The sequence below is a fragment of the Rhea americana genome, unplaced genomic scaffold (genome assembly GCF_003343005.1).
Source record: "Rhea americana isolate MKP2758 unplaced genomic scaffold, rheAme1 scaffold_37, whole genome shotgun sequence".
Taxonomy (NCBI): domain Eukaryota; kingdom Metazoa; phylum Chordata; class Aves; order Rheiformes; family Rheidae; genus Rhea; species Rhea americana.
The window spans coordinates 1,445,918-1,467,411 of record NW_028186501.1 but is presented as its reverse complement, the minus strand read 5'-3'; the positions used below and the strand labels follow the sequence as shown (position 1 = coordinate 1,467,411).

Sequence of the window (21,494 nt, the reverse complement as noted above, 5' to 3'; positions counted from 1 at the left end):
AGAAGTCTGATTAAATTATAATAAAAAGAAATAGATCTGATGAGAAAGAGCATTATGCAAGAATTTATTAGGCTGTGCTACTAGACCTGACCTAGACATACAGCTACAACTTTCAAAAAAAAGAAGGTTGAGATACTGTATTTCTTTCTAATTTCTTTTCAAATATAAAAATATTACAAATTTAAAGTCAACTTCTTAAGGCAAATCACTAAAGATAAACTAAACAAATAAACCTAWCAAGGAAATAAAAGCATCCAAGATGTTTTGTTAAGCAAACCAACAAATAAAAACCTGGCAGTCTGGAACCCAATAACATCGTATGGGCTTCCCAGTGCATTGCACTGGCTGTGCAGCACATAAGTACCTGCCACTGGGCACGTGTCCTGTGCATGGAAGCAGTGCAGGCAGCTCATAGTCTTAGGAAATGAACTCCGGAGGACAGAGAATTTCTTCAGTTAAGTTTTAAAGGACTGAAAGCCTCACTACAGCTCAGATGAAGACAGATACTGTGTCATGGTGGCACAAAGTTGGTAAACGGGAAAACAATCTCACAGATGGGACCTCTCCACCAGACATGGCTATATAGCCCCTTATGCAAAGGATGGGTCTTCAGACCATCATAGGAAGTGGCAAGCAATTCAACTGTCTGTTCTGTGATGCCATGTTGGCTGGCCTGCCAAAGGCAAATGTGTCAAAACTCATGAGGTAGCTAGACAGTCTCTTGTGAAGTGCTAAGGAGAAGACAGTGGTCATAATCCATGAAAGTGCCAACAACATAGTGAGGAATACGAAAAAGTTCTGGAGGGAAAATTTAGACAGTAAATAGAATGTGAAAGACCAAACCATTCATGGAAACACTATCTGAAATGCTCACTAAGCAGAGGGCTAAACAGTGTCAGAAACTTGCATATATTCAAAAAGTGATTGGACAAATTCATGGAAGATGTCTAGCAGCAGCTACTGAACATAAACTCTATCAGGAAATCCATGAAGTAAAGATGCTAGAAGAAAAGATGATGTATGTTGGAAGACAGGTTAAGTGAAAGGGACCTTCAGACTAACATAAGACTTCTCATCTCTTGCTATTCATTAGCTGGTTTGCTTATAATCATTATTTGGTAGTTGCTCAAAGTGTATCTTTTATTCACTTAAGATATTCCTGATGCCTTTTCAAAAAGAAATTACTGTCTAAAAAGTATGCACATTTAATTATTATCTTCTAAACAACAGTAATTCTTGAACTGTGATCCAAAAATAGTCAAAATAAAAAGAAGACTAGTTTTTCTGAGTCCGTTTTGTACTTTATGCTGCCTCTTAGTCCTCCATTCTACAGCTTCTTCTGTACGACCAATTTATGATCTGTTCAGATCTAATAAATATTAATTAATATTTCAGGTCTAATAAATCACAGCTTTCATAGTTCTTTCTTTTTCACTGTTTCACACTATCTTGTGTTCTTCCACTTTTCTATACTGCTGAATTTCTAGGTCCCTTTTCTCTCTGTCAAAAAAAGCAATTTCTTTTTTGCTTTTTCCAGTAATATATATAATATCCATCCTCCAGAAAAATCAGTATTCTCTAGGGCTCTCTGTGCCAAAATTCAGGCAAGCAAGTATAGTTGGAAGGACTCCAAACTACACATGGAAAAGTGGCAAGTGTCTGAAATTTAATCCAATTTTCATTTTCTTCGTGCAGAAAAGCAATTCATGCAACATGTCCTAGAGCTGTTCTGAGGTTAGCTATACTGGAGTCTACTTTAAAAAGAGTTCACATATACTCAAACAGGAATGGAAAAGCTTAATATTAAGAAATATACATATGAGATGCTTTACTCACGTAGATTAATTTACACATTTGAAGTCACTTTAATATACATATTTTTAAGCAACTACGAAGAAAAAATAGAAAAAAGAGTCTTAAAACAAAATGTATTCTTTTCCACCCTGAAATGAAAATCATGATTTTTTGTGCTACTCTAAACTTTCTTTAGGTTTTACTGGCAATAGCAACCCCATTAGGGAAGACATGTTCCTACCTTGGATACCAAGACTAGGTAAGTGGACTAACCTGCTATCTTTGAAGTGCAGGGTCCACCAAACTTCAAGTAGTCCACTGGGAGCGTCTGACAAACTAAATCTAGCTCCAACGAGACACTCATTCACAACCTCACTTACTTTTAGCATTTATTTTTGAATACACTGGCGTAGATTTTGGCTCTTAAGACACACATCCTTTTTCCCTGCATGCAGATCACAGATAATATGTAAACAAACCAACCCACCCCCACAAATCTCTACTCCTAAGTAGAGGATTTATTTGTAAGCATATGATATAATGGGAAGCATATCAGACTGTGTTGGTTTTCCCTTCTGCTGTGAAGAAAGGGGCATGTAGAGCCACCTGCAGGGCAGAAATACTGATGATTCATCAGCCTAATTAAAGCAGAAAAGAGGAAGAAAGAACGTGCTAACATAGACTCTTATATGAACATTCTCTTTAACATAATTTTGCACTTACTTTTTTTTTTTTAACCAAAGAACCTTGGTTTTGCTTAAAACTGTTTACATTTCCATCTGACAAATACATTTTTGATATTTTATCTGCCAATTTTGATTGTACAGGTATCACCAAGATAACTATGCTAGGAAGCACTATATTAATGTCAACAAATCAAGGAAAAAATATCAAGCATAAAATGCGTCTTACACCAGGAAAAATGCTTTAAGCAATTTTACAACTGCTGCTAAATCACTAGTTGATGTGGTCTTCGGTTTCTCATTAGCCATCCAGGATACAGTAGAGAGTAAATATATAGCATTTTTATATTTGTTTACTATACTACATTTTCTAGAGGGATTCTGACAGATGCTCAAGGACAGGATCCCACAGCCAGAATAAAAAAAGACTTTCCTGTTCTTCAGTTTGAAGTATAGGTCCCAGCCCAATTTTAGATCCACGTCCCTGGGTTTTTCCCTTTGCGTTTTTCAGCTTCAGTTCACCTCCCTAAGAATGGGCATGCAGAGTATTTCCTTACAAGACTTCTGTTAGAGTTCCACTGTCTCAGATTCAGTGAAAAAGAAAACAAGATATGGATATGTGCTGACAGGAATAAGAAATAGCCCTATTTTTTGTGGATGACTCACTTATACTAAACTTATTGAAAGAGCTATTGAGTAAGGAGACAAAAGTATAGGAGAAATCTAGATTTTAAAAAAAGTCTTTTTGCATTAAAATGCTTATACATGCCGTAAAATGTGATATGTACTTTTAACACATTAAAATGCTGCTCAAATGCTTGGTTTAACTTCATAAGCAGCACAACCTTCATTGTACATGATTCAGAAGTAAGAAAGGGATTCAAGTATTTTAAAGTTACCTTCTAAATTCATGCCAGCTTGAAGACATTTCCGGTAGCGGCACGCTGGACAGTTTTTCCTCCGGATTTTGTCAATAATGCAATCGTTTCTTCCAGCACACAGATAATTATGCTGCCCTATGTTCACAAAAACAAACAAAATAACCAGAAGTTCTATAGCTGATAATCAGTATCCATACATTTTCTATTTCTAAACGTCCAATTCAGTTCTTTTACTTACACACTAAAGTCAATATATGTAGGAAGAAATTTCTTTTGCTATTGGTCAATGGGCAAATTTAAATATTTAAGCTATTTTTCTCTTTAATTTCTCAAAGCTATCCTCTAAGGAGTATCCACTAAATGCTTTCACAAGAGGTGTAAATAAACTAATAAATACATTTTATAAGTATTAATATCAAAGTTTGTATGGATATATAGACAGAGCTTTCATCATCTAAACAGTCAAGAAACCTCTTCATTAGAGTCTGAAGTGGGCAAACTTAAGTTTGCTGGCATTTTTATGGATTCACAGATTCAGAACAGTTCAGCATAGGAATACGGCAAACATAACTAAAAATAACTGAATTGCCTAGCTCTTAAGAGCAGGGTAGCTGTAGGCAAGAATGTGATTTATWCTTAATTATTTGAATTGTATGAATAGTTGTCCAAAGATAACTTCTCATAGAAAAAGATCTTACTAAAAGACACACTTTTTTTCCAGCTAGGGATCAAATAAACTGGTGTTTTCACACCTTTGGTGAGGATAAAGCTGATACCTAGGCTTTTACACTGTATTTTAAAGCCCTGTTAGTATAACAGTGAGAGAAATGAACGCATTTTCTAAGTACTGAGTTATTAACAACAGAATCCAATTGCTGTCCTAAGAATCTTCTTGCAGAAAAAAGGTTGATTATGGAATTTGTTTCAAATCAGCTGTGAAAATTATGGGTATGCAAAGTCCATTACTATGGCTTTAGTAAAGCTTCTTTCCAGGGAAATGTTTCAAGTTTCTTGATATTTCAAAGAAACCCTGAGCACTTACCTAAATGAACCCTCAAAGCCTTTTCATTTAAAGAAGAGGAAGTCTTACTGAGCCTTTTATAATCTCTGTATTAKAAGATATATTAGTAAATAGACCTGTGAATCATTGTTCTGTTTACCATTATCAGTATATTAATACATATRAAGCCTACGTATTTGTATATAYACATGAAAAAAACAGATAAATATTTGTAATCAATGCAACAGAGCATGGAATGCAATTTCCTGTTTCACAAAGACGTTTTACTCAGATCATGGTATAGTGAATACTGTAATAGGATGCTTCGGCTGTAGATTTTTATGAGCTGTCCTTTCTTTTCTGACAAAAATGTTCATCTTCATGAAAATAATACTTTGTTTCCTACATTTAATACTGAGCCATTCTTGCCTTTTTTGGTGAAGGCTACATTATTTCTTTATATTACACTACTTTAAAAGATTTCTTGCCACATCAACATTTTGTGAAAAAAGAAGGGAAACTGATTAGATTGAATGCTGCCTAGAAGACACACCAGTTGCACAAAAGAATGCATTCCAGTTATTTGCTGCTTAAAAAACAGACCAAGATAACAAATAATATGGTGGTAAAAATTAGTAGCGAGCAAACTGAGATGTTTCCAAGATAATTTACTGCAGATATGAGCACCGTACAGCCAGCCCAGAGGACAACCTTGTTCTACATCTTACATCCTAGAGTACATGTACGTGGTTTGAGCTCTGAGTGTTATAAAAATATRGAGAATGCAAGACTCCCTGGAATAGAATGGGAGTAGTGGAAGGCTGTTTTGACCAAGTTTGCAAAACATGTAACCTGTACTTAGGGTCAGTATCTGCTGAGATGCACCTGGCCTACCTGGTGTCCAAGAACCAGTAATAACCTCCTGGCATTACCAACATCTAAACAGAGTAAGTACACTTGTCCTAGCTGGCCAGCCAGTAATCAATCATTAGACCACAAAGGCTTATAAAAATGGTTAGAAATGTGCAAAAAGGATCCAGAGGAACAGTGCTACAGAGACAATTAAACAAGGTGAAGAAGCAGCACAATAGGAGGCAGAYCTGTTGGAGGGAATCTGAAGGACAGAARAGGTGTGAGGATCCAAACCAAGGTGAAAAGGAGAAGGGGAGGGGTGATGAAGATTTGGCAGGTGGGTGTGGGTAACATGGAGGGCGGTGAAGAGGTTGATTCTGGTACAGGAAAAATTGGATCATGAGGTCTCTAGGTTCTGAAGCACTGTGAAAATAAGCACCAAATAGCTCTGGCAGTGCTGGCTTCCTCAAGACAGGACCTAGTTTGAGTGAAGACCTGTACATAAATACACAGTCACTGCTCCATCTCTATCCTTTCTCTCTTCCTCTGGTTCTGCTCTTTACTGAAAGCAATACACTTTATACTAATTTCGAGACACTGATAGTTCTAATATCCTGTTTTTCTCACAGTGTATCTGTGTATAGAAAAAGGCACAAAAAAGACTTTCAGGCTAAAGGCTGCATAACTAATGTGCAGTTTGGTGGATCTGTGCACTAATGGATGCCTAGTAGATATTAATACAAAGGATATTGGAGAAAATCCTTTCTATACATATTCCAAATAAGAAGAATGTCTATTAAGAGACAAAAATGAATTATTTAAGTCAATCTTCAAATGAATAGATACTGAGAGAGCTCCTGAAAACATCCATGGAATTTAACYGGAAGAATTAAGGTCAGGATAACCTTCAGAACAATAAAAATGGAAGTGAAGGTAAATCTTGAGGAGTTTATTTTAATTCTTCTGCTAAAACCTTGCCTTACCTAATTAAAATTAATACAGTTTATAAAAGATGTGGCCAAACTGTGTCATTAATTAAAACAAATTCTAGATAGATTTTTTTTTAATGCATCAACACTTTCCTCATTTCTTTAAGTTTGAGAAGGACAAAACCTATCACTATGATATATATTCAGCTCCTATATAATACTTCTTTTAGGGGATATCCAGTGACCTTATTTTAATCCAAGTTACTGGTAATTACTGGCTTCAAACAAAAAGCCTGGCTTAAATGGGAGCACAACTCCGGATGGGACCAGTTGGGAGGCACACAGCCAGCCAAAGCAGCTCAGAAATTGCAAAGACAGCYCAGTGCTTTGCATTTGAGTAGTATTGTCTCCTGTTATACTTCAGAAACAGCTCCAGCTTGCTACAGAATCGACATCCTTTTTTGTTGTGTCTAGCAGAAATGAACTCAACTTCTCTCATCCCTCTGAGAAGCTCTGGAATTCCATGAAGTTTCCTACTGCATCATTAAGAGAGCTAGGAACTCAGAGTAAGTGCTTCTGAAGCGCTGCATCCTGATATGTCTTTGTCAAACATAGCCTCCCTTCCCTCACGTGAAATCCAAATTACAAAAACAGTTGCAAAAAATAATAGTCTGATTCACTTCAAAGTATCTAGTAACAACTGCACGAAAAGGGCATGAGCCAAGAAACCTTGTAGGAGATTTTTGTAACTAACAATTACACAGTTTTAGAATACAGGAATCACTGTCCTGAGACACCGAGAATATATTTCGCAATTTGTCTGTGTATCTGGTTCAAAGCAGAGTCAGGCACTGAGGTACAACCTAGTTCATTACCTAATGGCTACTTATGCAGCTCCTGAATCGTACGTTAGTCTGCTATACACCAGAGAGGGTCCAATTTAGTTTTCCAACATTTCTATTTTCTAGAATGATTTTCTTCTTGTTATTAGGCAGAAATCTCAATGGTTCAAAACCACACACACATTTCTGTTACCCCTAGTATATCACACATGGACATTTATATAATAAAACCAACACTGCTTACAGCAAAATACGTACAGCTATCATGATCATGCATATGAGAGATTTACCGAGTTTCCTGTACAGTATTATACAAAAACCAACATGAAAATTAAAAATCACAAACTTCGAGTCCTCTCTCTTGCACACAGACACAAATCTGTATATAAATAGGACAAATAAACAAAAACAATGCAGTCAAAGAAAAGGAAAGAAACAAAAAGCCAAGATAACAATACATCCTTTTACACTGTGTGTGAATGGGAGCATTTTATAAATGTAAATGCAATCTATGCTTCAGATAATCACACCATTATCAATGTTATTTTACTATGAAAAGAACAGTGATATAATGCGTGGGGTTTTCCTGTAGGATTCTACAAATAATATGGATTTCAGTGATGTTATTAGACTGTTCAAAATCAAATTCCTCAAAACATATCTTACCTTCCACAGCTCTTTTGAAAAACACTTTGCAGCTGCCACAAGTAAGAACACCATAATGGCACCCAGAGGCCTCATCAGAGCAAACCAGACAAAGCTTGGGAGGTGGTCCCGTCGTAGCTGAGGTTGTGGATGGAGAAGAACTTACATCTGATCTCATTCCAGGGCTAAAAAAAATAGCATAAAGACACTTTTAATTAACATTTTTGGAATATTGTCAAATGTATTATCCATCACTTCAAGAAACTGATTGTCCTGATCTTTAAATACTTAAAGCTCTGCACACTTAAAGTTCACCAGACTCTGAAGTTGTTTAACAATGAATTTCGTAATGAATAAGTAAAGCCGCATGGATTTTTCACTGCCTGTTTGACTTGGTCAGGATTACTCCTCTTATACATCTCTGAAGCCATGTTTCCTATGCCATTACCTAACCTCTTCAATCCACTAAAGCACACAATCGTTCCACAGTTTTCATTACTGTCACATTCCCTGTAGTCTGCAGTAAGTTCTACAGGAGTTTCCTTTCCACCATCATCATACGGAGTTCTGCAGAGACGCTTCCATGCAAGAAGCTGTGCAATTTAAGTTTCATATACATTTATATCAATAAACAATCATGTCCCCCAGCATTTTAGAAAAAGAATATATATTCCTAATCCCAGGATCTGTTTTTCCTATGTAACCACATAAGGTCATCTACAAACGAAGAATCGGTTTAACTATTGTTACTGTTAGAATAACAAGCAGAACCCATCACAACACCTTCAGGCTGCTCCCAGTCATAAGGGCAGAACCAACAGTTCTGAGTTCACAGGCTAAACGCAGCCAGCACACCTGAATGAGCCAGACAAACCTGGTGAATTACCTATTTAACGCTGCCTCAGCACCTCCTTGTTGAGCTTGCTTGCAAAATTCAAATCACTTAAATGAAATTTCTATACCATATGCTTAAGTGTTTTTCACAGAAAATTTTGTCCAAAAGAGCTCCAGCCACTTTTCAGATGAAGTCAGAAAACAACACATTTTTACACCTTTGAAGCCTTTACAGAGAAATGCTCCAGAGCATCTATRTATCCTGGACTTAAAATTCTAGTGAGTGTTAGCTTTTGCATTAAAAATTACCTTTTCTCTCCTCAAGAAAATCTTTGTCTTGGTCACACATCTTTAAAAAAGTAGTTCTCAAATATTCACAAATATTCAACTTCTGGTCCAAATTGGAATACTCCAACATTTCAAAGGCCTTAATTTTGAACAGATCCCCTCTGAATGTCCCATCCCCATAGAGCAACTGAGAAATATCCAGTCTAGTGTTTCAGAGAATCCAGGAACTTCTTTTGCAACGTTTGCTCACATTCAGGAAGGAGTTAGATGATGAAAGCAGATGCAAAGAGCAGGAATCCTATAATTTAAATACTGAGGGGAAAAAAAGTCAAATCAGAAGAAATAAATGTTATAAAGTCTGTACTTTGATGAATATGGGACAGAGAAAATTGAAAATTACTGAAGCTAGAGAAAAAAAGAATTCACCACTGTAAGCGCACAAAGACCTCAGGCACTTGCAGGAAAAAGAAATAAATAAAAAATAAAAATAAAACAGAGGCCGAGATGAACTGGGGGTGGAAAGTGACCTGGATCTAAGCTAGAGCAAAGAAGGCAGAGCAATAAAAGAAAAAAATGGACAAGAAGATAGCAGCACAAGAGGGCAGAACATGCTAGAAGAAGGGCTGCGATAAGACAACGGAAGAACAGAATATAGGCCATATGAGAAGAATAAGACTGGAAGGAGGAGTAAAGGCTTCAATAGGAAGGGCTAGCAGTGTGAATGAGGTAGAATGAGTCAACCGTAAGGAACAGGAGAAGGAAAAAAGCCCACTGAGGAAAAAACAGTTTTTTCCAAAACATGGAAAAGAACTGAAATTTGTCACATCAATCCTTCTCTTTCAGAAGACAAGGAAAATAAAGTAACACTTCCTCCACTGTGTTCTTCTACAAAGAGGCTTACAACTATCACCACCATCACTGGCTACTYAGTCAACTGAAGTGGCAATCATTTAATGATTCTAATCATGTCTATAATACACAAAATGGATTTTCTGTGCTTTCTAATTATTATTTCTTCTTTTAAAGAGTAAAAAATTACGCACACAAAACCACAGAGAAAGACTGTTAAGGTTGCACAATCAAGCACTTAACACCTAAGCAAGTGCAGAATGTAATTCATCCCAGTTACTTTTATTTGGTGTCCTCACATATATGCACCTTTAATTACATGCTCATCGTAATTTTTACAAACAATGTCTGCTTTCTGCAGTAGAGAGGTGCTCTGGGAATAAACAATGTAATGTAAAGAATCTGCTTTTTGTATGGTCCTGTCTCTTCCAATGGAGGAATCAGCAGACAAAAGCTACCGGTTATGGGTTTGCAGGAAAAGAAACCTACCCTTGCCTCCAAGACAAAGCTCTGCGTGATGGTATTCAATTAATATCAAACAAACATTTTGGAAACAAGCAAATGGTGTGTTCCTGTCTTCTTAATGCTGAATTTGAGATCCGACATGTGACTTGAAGAAATGCACATTATATCTAGAAGGCAGCGGAGCTGTGCTTTGAGCACACCACATGCAAGATCCCTGATGCTCAGCTCCACTGGCTGAACAGACCATACATTCTGTAGCCCTGCCTGCCACATGTCTGGAATTAGTGTGTATTTTCAAAACGGGTATGTGTATTGCATGTAGTAGGAAGGCCTGCTGTTCACAGCAAGTCTCAGCTTTACTTTGTATTCAAAAAGATAAGTCTCCGTGCTCCTTTGGACTGCTGAGGAAATACAGAGCAGGCTGTTAAAACTGGCAGCACAATTCATTCAGAACCACAGCCTGCTACATAATCTCAAATTGCCTCCAATAATTGGCCATGTGTGGGCTGCAGCTTGCGTATATCTGATCAGGATAAGACTCAACATTATAAGAAATCAAGTTTTAAGTATTTCAAAGTAGGGATTCCAAAATTACTGAATAAATTCACCTGAGTTTAAATTCACCTGAGTTTATCTTTGTGCATTAAATAAAAATTGAAGTCTGAAATGCTCGATATAGCACTAAGCATCAGAAAAAGACCCTCTCTCTGCAGAGTACGATTTATATAATGTGAAGCAAATGGCYACACAATTCATTACAATCAATAACAAAATACTCTCTGGCTGCTTACTAGTCAAGTCCAATTCACTCTTTGCATTCTATGAAGCAGAGGTCTGCACAAAATGGTAGGTGGGAAAGGCTGTATTACAATGTAGGCCAAAACCTGGCCTAATCATGGTTTCATACTAACCTTTCAAGTGCTTCGCTTTGCAACTTTAATAAAATTCTTTGTATGTATGTTTTGTGAATAATATTTCTAAGGTGTAAGATTTCCTCCTGCAAGAACATACAGACAGAAGTACCCTATACTTAAATCGGTTTCACACACTCCATCACTTCAACAATTCACCTCACCTTCAGGTTTGAGACTTTATATAGCAATAGTGAGGAAGCTTTTACAAAGTTCATGAGAAGTATATGCCAAATGCTACTGACACTCTTTGCTTATAGAATGTGCATAAATACCAGCGATTGCTTAAGCATACGGAAAAGATAAAACCTCACTTTACTAAGACTCCCAACAAAGAATCTTTTCCTTATGATCCTGTAAGTGCAGCACTGCCTTACAAATAACACAGGCTATGTCAACATCCAAAGTTACTATCTCCTTTACTATGCTGTGGGGCAGGCCTGTTTTTTCACTAAGATTTCAGAAAGTCCCAAAGGTAAGAGGGCAATTTGAGGCTTGGGAACCTGTATTTGATTCTTCGCTCCTGTCTAACTGGACAAGCCATTCAGACAACTTCGCAACAAGGCTTCCCATCCCTTGCATTCATTTCTTTTTGTACACTCTTTCTCTGCACCTTACTGGTATATTTGGAAAATGGATTTAAATCGTTTCTGTTTCTCTACTTCACATTGTCACAAGCAAAAAAATATATTAATAAACTGCGTGATGATTGCTTACCTCAAAAAACTATTTAAAACAGTAATCCACAGTAATCACTGACCATTCAAAATCTAATCTGCTTTATTTCTGAAGTTTTTAGGCCCAGTAGCTCCTTTTTTGTAATAAAACATCTCAGTTTAAACGCTGAAATATACAGATAAATTTTCAACAGTGTTGGCAGTCTCTAATCTTAAGTGAGGAATATAAATTGAGAACTTCTAACCATTAAACTATTTAAAAACAGAAAAAGAGGGATGCATCTTTCTAAAGATAGTTTGAAGGCCGCTAATTTAGATATGAAGTATAAAGAATTGAATTTTTCTAAATTTATGACAAAAGCATTTTWAAGGAAATATTCATCAAGTGTCATAGAAACTATGGTAGTGCCAAAACATATTCTAATGAAACTGTTCAATCACCTTTAATTTTTAATAGGGCTCATTTTCTTTATGAGCACCATAGAAAATGTAATATGAGAAAGAAAACAGATGATATGACTTATGAAACTAAAAATAAATTATTACATTGATTAATAAAGCAGTAGCCAGCAATCTAATCTGGGATTCTGGCGTATCTTTTCAAGCTTGGCAATATCAGATAAGGCCACTATTTACTAACTGTATGGAAAACTGCCAGATACTGCCTGTTCCCTGGTTGTGTAAAATAAAATTCTGTTTGCCTGAAATATGGACAACAGTATGGATTATAGTGCATAAGAACTAAGTGCAAGAATTTCACATACTCACTTCAGCTTATAGTCTGATACGTAAAAAATGTGATAGCTGTTTCTAAAGCAAAGTGGCTTGAGGTTTAATATAAATCTTTTACCTATATAGTATTAGATGAAGTAGTAGAAGGCAGACAAACACATTCTAAGGAAGGAATAAGAGGAGGAAAATACAATTCAAGTGCTACAATAATGAAAAAATACTACTTAGCTATTAGTAGGAAGCTTTTAAAGTCAGCAAAAACCTAACAAACTAGGATCCTTAACTAAATGAAAGAAAAAATAAACATGCACAAAAGAAACTGAAAAAGCCTATTCTAAATTTTCAGAGTACCAAATTCGTAAAACCTTTAATTTAATTTTATTTTAGAAAGAAAGGTATTAGTTATTTAAAAGGTAGTGAGTTCTACTCACATGTATTTTTTCAAATTATTTATATATAAAGCTAATTCTGTTGGTATATTGCATTTGTTTGTCATTTCCAGTCAAGGAAATGAGGAAGGAAAATGGAAAGACTTAAAGAAAAGAAGATGCAGCTACAGTAATTATCTCTGCAGAAATTACGCCGGTAAACTAAAACCATTTAGTTGTTAATCATTTACCGGAGACTTTCAAGCTAGGCTCAAGGTTCAAGCGTTAATAACGAAGGGCGCGATAAAGTTTGTGGTGGTGCGAATTTTTATTTCGCAGGGCTCTTTTCCACAGACGGCCCCGAGTCTCCTCTTTTGGCGAAATCCTATCTTTCACGGGCCGGAGTCCCACCGGGGCGGCTCTCGCGGAGCAGCGCGGGAAGGACGGCAACAGGAGCAAGAGACGAGGGAGTCCGAAACGCAAACAACAACGAGCCTCTGGCAAGACTATTAAAACTGAGATATCAGATATGGTTGATCATAAAACTGACAGCCCTGTAATTAACTATAAAAATTTGAGCAGAAAGATGATGTGACAGATAAAGCCACATATTCGCTCTTCTGAAGAAAGCTTTCTTCAGTTTGGTTGTTCACTACTTGGGAAAAAAATTTGCTTTTTTCTTTTCCTGTTTTCTTCTGTCTTTCTTGTGAAGATTATAAAATCTCTCTGATACAACATAGAATACATACATTCCTAGCCATGTTAAACACGGATAAACATCATCATATTATTTTAAAAGTATACCAAGCTCCTATTACTTTACATTATTAAATGAAAAAAATCTCCAATGAGATAATGAAGAGACAAAAACCTTCGAGAACTGTAATTATTAGTCATTTACAAGCTACAACTTACAACTCTTTACTAGTGAATGAAAGCTTAGAATTATAACTTCAATCACATTTAATACTAAATCGTGATAAGATCTAATCCACCCCGGCTTACAGAACAATGGAGGAAACAAGGTGATGCCAACGTCCTGGCACAGCCRGCACACGCTAAATTGGCATTCAAGCAAGTACAGTATTTTGAGAGCAAAAACCATTGCATCCTAACCTCAGATGCAGTTTCAAGAAAGCAATTTTAATGCAGAACTCCTTTCAGCCCCCCTTGCAATCGTTTTGGCCAAAGTGAAAGCTGAAGACTTGCCCTACTCTCTGAAACAGCACAGCATGAAAAGCAGTGGTCAACTGTAAAAGTTAAGTTCTTTTTTAAAAAAACTAAATAAAATTAGCACCAATAGCAAGCCACTCATGTGTAAGGAGGGAAAAAAAAMMACTTGGTTAACAGTTTAAAAATGAAGTATAAATAAGGAAAACAACTGTAAGCTATAGAACAGGAAAAAGAGCATCTCAGGAAATCTACGGCCCTGCTAGTCAAAGCAGGAACTGTCAGCTCAGCATTTTTTACCTTCTTAAAAAAAAAAACACTTAGAAGAAAAGTTCAGAGGAAACACATAATAAAGAATTTTTCTTAGACATTCAGACAACTAAGAAATTCCCTGGTGCTACTATAAATTAAAAAACAGAACACCTGCAACTGACTCCTGAAAACCTCTAAGAAAAATCTTACTCACATCTGATTGCCAATTCTAATGAAGGAAATGGACAGGATTTATCAAGGATGGGAAAAAACAGCTCAAAGATTGATTAAATTTATCTAGCTTCCAAGTACTATAAATAAGTCTATTCATTTTTTTCCTACTTCGAATGTAATACTTCACATATAAGAGCAGCATTCATTCCGTGCTAAATCTAGACCACAAAATATTATGTGCCGTAAGTCTTGGTTTTCTAGCATAAGACACCTCAGTATTTAATTAACGTATTTTAAAAAGTAGGTTATTTATCCATATAAGTAGTATAATCAAAACAACGGTGAAAAACTATTTTCAATGTCACTGCCATTTGGGCCTCATTCTTAATTTTTATCAATGAGAATAATGTAAAGATTCAGCTGCATACACAAACCAAATACAGTTTTTGAATTCTTTATTGCTTTATTAACTAAAGAACTGCTAATTACTTTTTGATATGTTCTTAAACAGGGAAGTAGTCTTCAGATCAAGCAGAAAAAAACTGTAAACTGACTCTGCTAGAAGTATAAATATCTATTACAATATTAAAATAAATAATATTTGTCAACTGAAAATAATCTCAAAAATGTATTTTGCTGAGTATTTTTTAAAATATTTCACATATGAAAATATATTGTTGCTAATTTTCATTTCTTAATTAGTATGGCATAATACTGTTTAGTATCAGACTGTACAGGTTTTGCACAGAGGAAAAAATGCCATGCATACAGAATGGTGAGCTACCGTTGCTATCCTTTACATAACTGCTTTGGGAGACTCCACTAAAATGCTTGGCTTAAGAGACTTAACTGTCATTGGAAAGATCTCTCTGACAAAGCTGGACAGAATCCATACCATGGTACTCCAGAAAAGCATGTTACAACACCTTCTTGTAAAATAATCACTTAATTTGAAAGAGACTGAAAATTGGCAAGAGCTGTTAAGAATCAATTTTTCCTTCCAGACTGTCTATGAACTCCAACCCATACAAGTCTATATCTTTTGTTTATCTGGTAATCACCAAGCACGCACAAAGCTCAAATATTGTCAGCGAAGATTAGACACACTGCAATTTATGCCGAAGTCAACGGCCTCTTGGGATGCTGATTCAAACATCCCTACTGGCTACCTGAATGTATAAAATGTCCCAAAACCAAACCAAATAAAAAACAAACACACACACACTTTTATGCAGAACCCACTTGAGCTATCTTTCATGCTTTTATTTAAAAACAGAACTGAATTGTTTTGTTGAACTGTTCTTGATTGCAAGCACACTCCCAATGATGCCATAATAAATTAAGTATCTAAACCAGACTACAATATTTAATCAAAGTCTGCAAATAAAAAGATCCAATATTACTGTTCTACAGCCGCTCTGAAAGCCAGGAAGATTACCACCACTCCCTTATCACTCACCTAGATAAACACCTTAACCATGAATGGACAAACCAGGCAAGTAGAGCTTGGATTAATGATCTTGTTCTGTGTACGTGCCTTTAACAGTACTGGTAGCCACAATGGTAAAAACAGGACGAATGGGTAAAAGAGAGAGCCCATGCCCAGATTTAATTCATTTCTGCATGCAGAAACTCATTGTAGAGATGTTATTTTAGAGTCATATTGGTGGGTATAATCATTCCTTCTTCTGAAGTTGTCTTTACATCAGAATGTATTTTATAGCAAACTTAAGAAAATAAAATATTAGGATTCTAATTCACAAAATACTTTTAAAATATGAGACATACCTAAAGCAGCAAAGTCTCATAATTAACCCCTGTGCCTTTGGAACAACACACATCTTACCATTCACTTCAGTGTAACTAAAACCAAAATGTATGATTCATTGTTTTGTGTAAAGTTGCCTCAAATTATGTAAACATTTTTTGCTTACATTTCCAACAACTCTCATATGTCTTAACAAGTACATTAACCAAAGCATCAACACTGAGTTCAAAACAACAAGAGTGATTTCAGTCTAAATTGAGGAAAGGCTATACATATATCCATATGTACATGAAGTATTTTGTTTTCAAATAGTAAGTGCATTTTTATACATAAAGCTAGGTTAGAATGTGTACCTTTGCTGTAAGCACTGTTGTACAGAACTAGCCAACTTCTTGATGCTGGCAAGGTTCTGATCTCCRCACAGCCAAGATTTCTTACCAAGAACCTGGACTGCAACCCAAAACTTGGTGCTCCATAAACGTATGAAGAAATAACACTTGTTTAATTAAAAAATATATAAACTTTGAATATACAGGAAATCATATCCTTCCCCACGTCTGTGTTAGGCGCATGTCTCAACACACAAAGCTCTAGTGAAAGCCATCAGGAGCACGAGCAACGGCAGCTGCTGGCACCAACGGTGACTACAACTACTGGAGAAGCGAGCGGAGACGCACGCCCTGCGACGCAGGGACAGTATGCACGCACAAGCGCAACGCACTAGTTCACAAGATTCCCCACACCGGAGAGCTAGAAATATTAACTGTACATACTTAGCAGAGCTTCAGCAGCGAGCGAGTGTTACTAAGAATAGGCTTCACAGGGAGCTCGTGCGTGTTTCTGTAACAGTAGACGAGACGGCCGACACTACCATTCTGAGGATGCTTCCTTCGTTCCTTATAAACTATATTCTGTTAAATACCAAGAAACTCTGAAAGCACAGGCAAATACCAACACAATGCAGAGAGAAGGAACCCTTGTGCAGACCGTCTGATAAAGCCCACAGAAGCAAAGCGAAGGYATCTAACCAGAAGAGGTTCCCTATGGACACCGGGCCGCTTCACCCCTCTCCTCACGTCCGCGCGGTGCTTATTCCAAAAGCTGAGGATGGTCGTCCTCACCTATCACAGGTGTCTCAGCACGGTCTCAGCACTGCTCTTCAATTAATATGCCAGTGCCAGGAGTCTGAACAAGCCCCAGGGAGCTTTCTCCAACTGCCGAGGTCGCACACTGCTGTAGCTTGCTGCAGAGCCACGTGCATCAAAGGCACCGGTTCGCCTTACTTTAAAATGGCGTCTGCTACCATTTTAGAGCTCACAGAGGAGCGAAAAAGAAACGCGAACGCAAGTGAGTGACGTGATTTTTTTTTGTTGGATACTCTCCAAAATGTAAAGGTTTCAAGGGCACAGGCAAAGCTTTCTTGGAATGGATAAATGGTAATTGATGTTGCAGCTGCAACCTTAGCTAGAGCTCCTGGGATTTCAAATGTACTACAGCCTTAAAGTATTTATGACCAGAATATGGTAATTAAGTTATATGTTCTAAACTTCTACATTTATTACAATACTCCAGGAAAACAAGAAAAAAAAAAAAAAAAAAAAAAAAAAAAAAAACAAAACAAAACAAAAAAAAAACTTACCTTAATTTCTATATGAATCAGTTTATTCATATTTTTCCAAAGGTCTTTTTTTATTATTTTCATTGTGCATCCTTGCTTCCTTAAATAAACAGACAGTAAAAAAGTAATAAAATATATTACCCTAATGTATCTTTTACCTAAAATATGGAATCAAACAATCACAGACCATCCTAATTCCTGATGCTTGGCTGGATGGCAAGCATGCATCTGATCTACATATGCATTTGATCTACATGTGGACATGGATCATCTAAAAACTCAACTGTCAAGATCTCAGTCTTGCAGAAACATCCGGTTGTAATGCACACGTATGCGTTCCGAGTTCATACAATAAGGTGCAAGCAGGCGTCTCTGCAGAAAGACTGCAATAAAGACAACGCAAGACTATCCAATATGCAGTTAGTAGAAAAAGTACAAAAACTACTTAGAATTTGATTTATAAAAATTGATTTTAAATATAATACATGAAATTGTTCCTATTCTATTCAGTCCCCGAATGCAGTAAGTGCTGTTTCTAATCTCAACAGCTACAGAGATAGCTGTTCTACATGTGCGGCTCCTTCTTGGAAACAATTTCTTAGTTTTCCGATATTAAAACACTGAATCTTGTGAACAAAGCCACAGTCAACGTACCTGCCAAAAATTTAATATCTTGACAGATTTCCTTCAACACTCTGATTTCATTCTGTTGGAATACTGAATTCAACAAGAAGACAACAGCCTTCTTGCAGAGAGTGGTTTGTACTTATTAAAGCAGACCAACGAGCTTGAACCAGTCACAGCAGCATTTTGGCTTACTTATATAGTCAGCATGTATCTGAGAAGTATTTATTTTACTTCTTATGACAGCGACCTTATTCATGTCGCACCACAGGAACTTAAATTAAAATACTAAACCGGATTGGTCCCATTAATGACCTCAGCATGTGAGCTATGTATACATCGCTTTAGTTTTCTCAATGTGAGTGCTTCTGTCAATCACAGGGCTGTAGGCACAAGCTGCCAAAATGCTGTTGCTAGAAAAAAGGCTAGAGACATCTGGAAAGCTGACTGTAATGTACGTAGAAAAAAATATTAATGTTACTATAAGAAGTAGAGTAAAAGATTTAACTGCAACAGTCAGAGAACATATTCTAAAAGCTGAAGGATAATACTGGTATAAAATCACACTGAATCATATATACAAAGCTATAAACATATTTAGAATTATAATTAGAAAGTATATTTCTGCTATTTAGAAAAAATCTGTAAGACTTTTCTGCTACCAGTATAATCCTACAACAGGAATCCTGACACTGATTTTTATGAATGTATACACACAATCTTGTTCAACACATTTAGTCTGTATAACTGTTTTCTGCTTTGCTGTAAAAAAATTAGTAAACAAAAATAAGAAAGTAGATACAAAAACCTAGCTTTTCTAAGGAGCAGAAGGAAGAGAACAGAAAAAAGGAAACAGAATAAGAGAAGCAGAAAGGAATTTCTCTTCCCTCCTTCTCTACAACTTAAAAAAAGCTCTGTTTAAAAGTGGGACCAAGAGTAYAAAAATCAAGATGGCAAATTCTTCCAAGCATAACGTGCATTTTCCTGTCCGTATAAAGCCTCACACAATGAGGCTTTACTCCTGGCATAGGCTTTCAGACTTTGTCAACAAAAAGAATACATTTATATGTGAACCAGTTTATTATGGAACATTAACCAACGTGTTACATTTCAGGCTCTGCTTCAGTGGAAATATATGAAGACGAGGGAAGAGAGTATGTGCCAATTTTAGATTTTGGCCTCAGTCCATTTGATACGGATCCAGGATGACTTGGTTGACTGTTGAGTCATAGGTTGTTCAAGTGACATTATTCTACATTTGACTAGTTATTGTTCTTTAAACTTTGAACAGGAGTTCAGAAGCTCAAAAAACACCAGTGAACAAAATAAAAGGAGCCAGTGCAGAGTTTAAACAAGATTCTTAAACAGCAAAAAGAAGTCTCCTTAAATGACATCTACTTTTAACTGAGAGAACTAAAAGAAAAGATCCCACCTCATAATTTAAAAACTTCTGTTATATTACCTAATAGCTGTAACATACAGTAGTAACTTCAAAATGTCCAAAGCACTTCTGAGATATTCTCCTTGTTAATATGAAGGTGGGAAAGAAGCAAAGCTTTTCATATGCAAAAAATTAGCAAGTGAAGTGAGYGTACATTTTACACAGATATAGCGATAATATAATCCTGAACTGTTAAATCAAGGTGCATACTRTTAATTCACTTCAGTCAATATTCATTATGAAATTGAAAATCAAAAAATTGAAAAATCTGAACATTACCATTTCAATACTGAATGTGTACTTCTAGTTCAGGTAAGAGTAGCCCATAAATAATACAGGTTTACAYTTAACTTAGGTGTGGATAATATGATCAAAAGTGAACTTACTGTACAGATATACTGCTTTAACAACACAAATTAAGTGAAACCTGATYGCTCCATTTATTTTCAACAAGTCCACTTGACTCATTTTCTTCCACTCCATTTTACCCCAACTTCAGACAATAGGTATGTTTTCAGGTTTTGATCCCCTTCAAAGGGAATGTTGTACGTTCAATTCAATGTTATATCCAGCTGTTTTCAGAAAAGTGATCACTATTTAAAGAAACAGCTGGAGGAACAATGTTGGTCTATCTTTAATAAGGAAAATGTAGTGTAGTACAATGAAAGTAAGCATTGAGAGACTGGCTTTATTATAATAATCTAGGAAGAAGAGAATCAGCTTCTGATACAAAAAGAAAAACAAACAAAAAGCAACAAAAACACGGTACCTTGGGAACTTTGCTGGAAGCAAAAACCTACTTCTGACAACCTTGAGATMTTAATTCCAGATGAAGATGATTCTAAGATGTTCTTCATAGGGCTAGGGGCAAGAATCAAGGTTCAAGGCCAACTCAATTTAAGAATCTTGTAAGGTGCTAGCCCAGATATGTGTAGATATGGTCCACACTTATTCACGAGCAATAAAGTCACATAAAAATTAACAAATTTTTTTACTTCATTAAAGAGAGAGCAGTAATTCTTGTAAGAAAGATGAGCAACAAATCTAGAAATTCCTTGTGACTTAAAAAAAGAAAGTAGCTGAAAAACAAAGAACTATGATCCCATACAGCTAAGTTTCCCAAGGAAAAGGCTAAGCCCTCCCACTATGCACTACTTAAAGGTTTTCTTTAATTTTTTAAAGTTTCAGTCTTTGGTGCAACTATTTTTACACTCCTCCATATCCACACCTGTGTATAAAAACATGTCACAGCTTAAAACTTAGCAAACCTGTCTCAAATCTATTCTCTTAAGTCTGATACAAAATTTTAATGTCTTTAATAATACAGTTTAATTTTATGTTTACTGACCTCTGCCACCTTTGATGCAAAGAATATAAACAAAAYTATTCTTAAAAAAACATATACGAACAGGAATAAAAGTAATATACTTGCTTAATGAAACAATCAGCCACCCACACATTTTCCAAAAGCCAARTAAAAAGTATTACTATGGACTTAGAAGATGCAACTATAGGCCAGTCAGCCTCACCTCCATCCCTGGAAAGGGGATGGAAAAGCTCATTCYGGATGTCATCTCCAGACATATGGAGGAAAAGAAGGTGATCAGCAGTAGCCAGCATGCATTCACCACGGGGAAATCCTGCTTAACCAATCTGATAGCCTTCTAGGATGGAATGACTGGCTGGGTAGATGAGGG

At 36.2% G+C, this 21,494-nt stretch overlaps 1 protein-coding gene across 1 annotated transcript in view; it reads right to left on the bottom strand.

Moving 5' to 3' along the window:
- Positions 1-21,494, bottom strand: part of NR3C1 (nuclear receptor subfamily 3 group C member 1) — a 73,118-nt gene that overhangs the window by 20,535 nt on the left and 31,089 nt on the right. Inside the window, exons 3-4 of the mRNA XM_085312732.1 lie at positions 7,648-7,811; positions 3,377-3,493 (exon numbers count right to left, since the gene is read on the bottom strand). Of these exons, the coding sequence (XP_085168858.1) occupies positions 3,377-3,493; positions 7,648-7,811 (281 nt within the window). The remainder of the gene's footprint in view (positions 1-3,376; positions 3,494-7,647; positions 7,812-21,494) is intronic.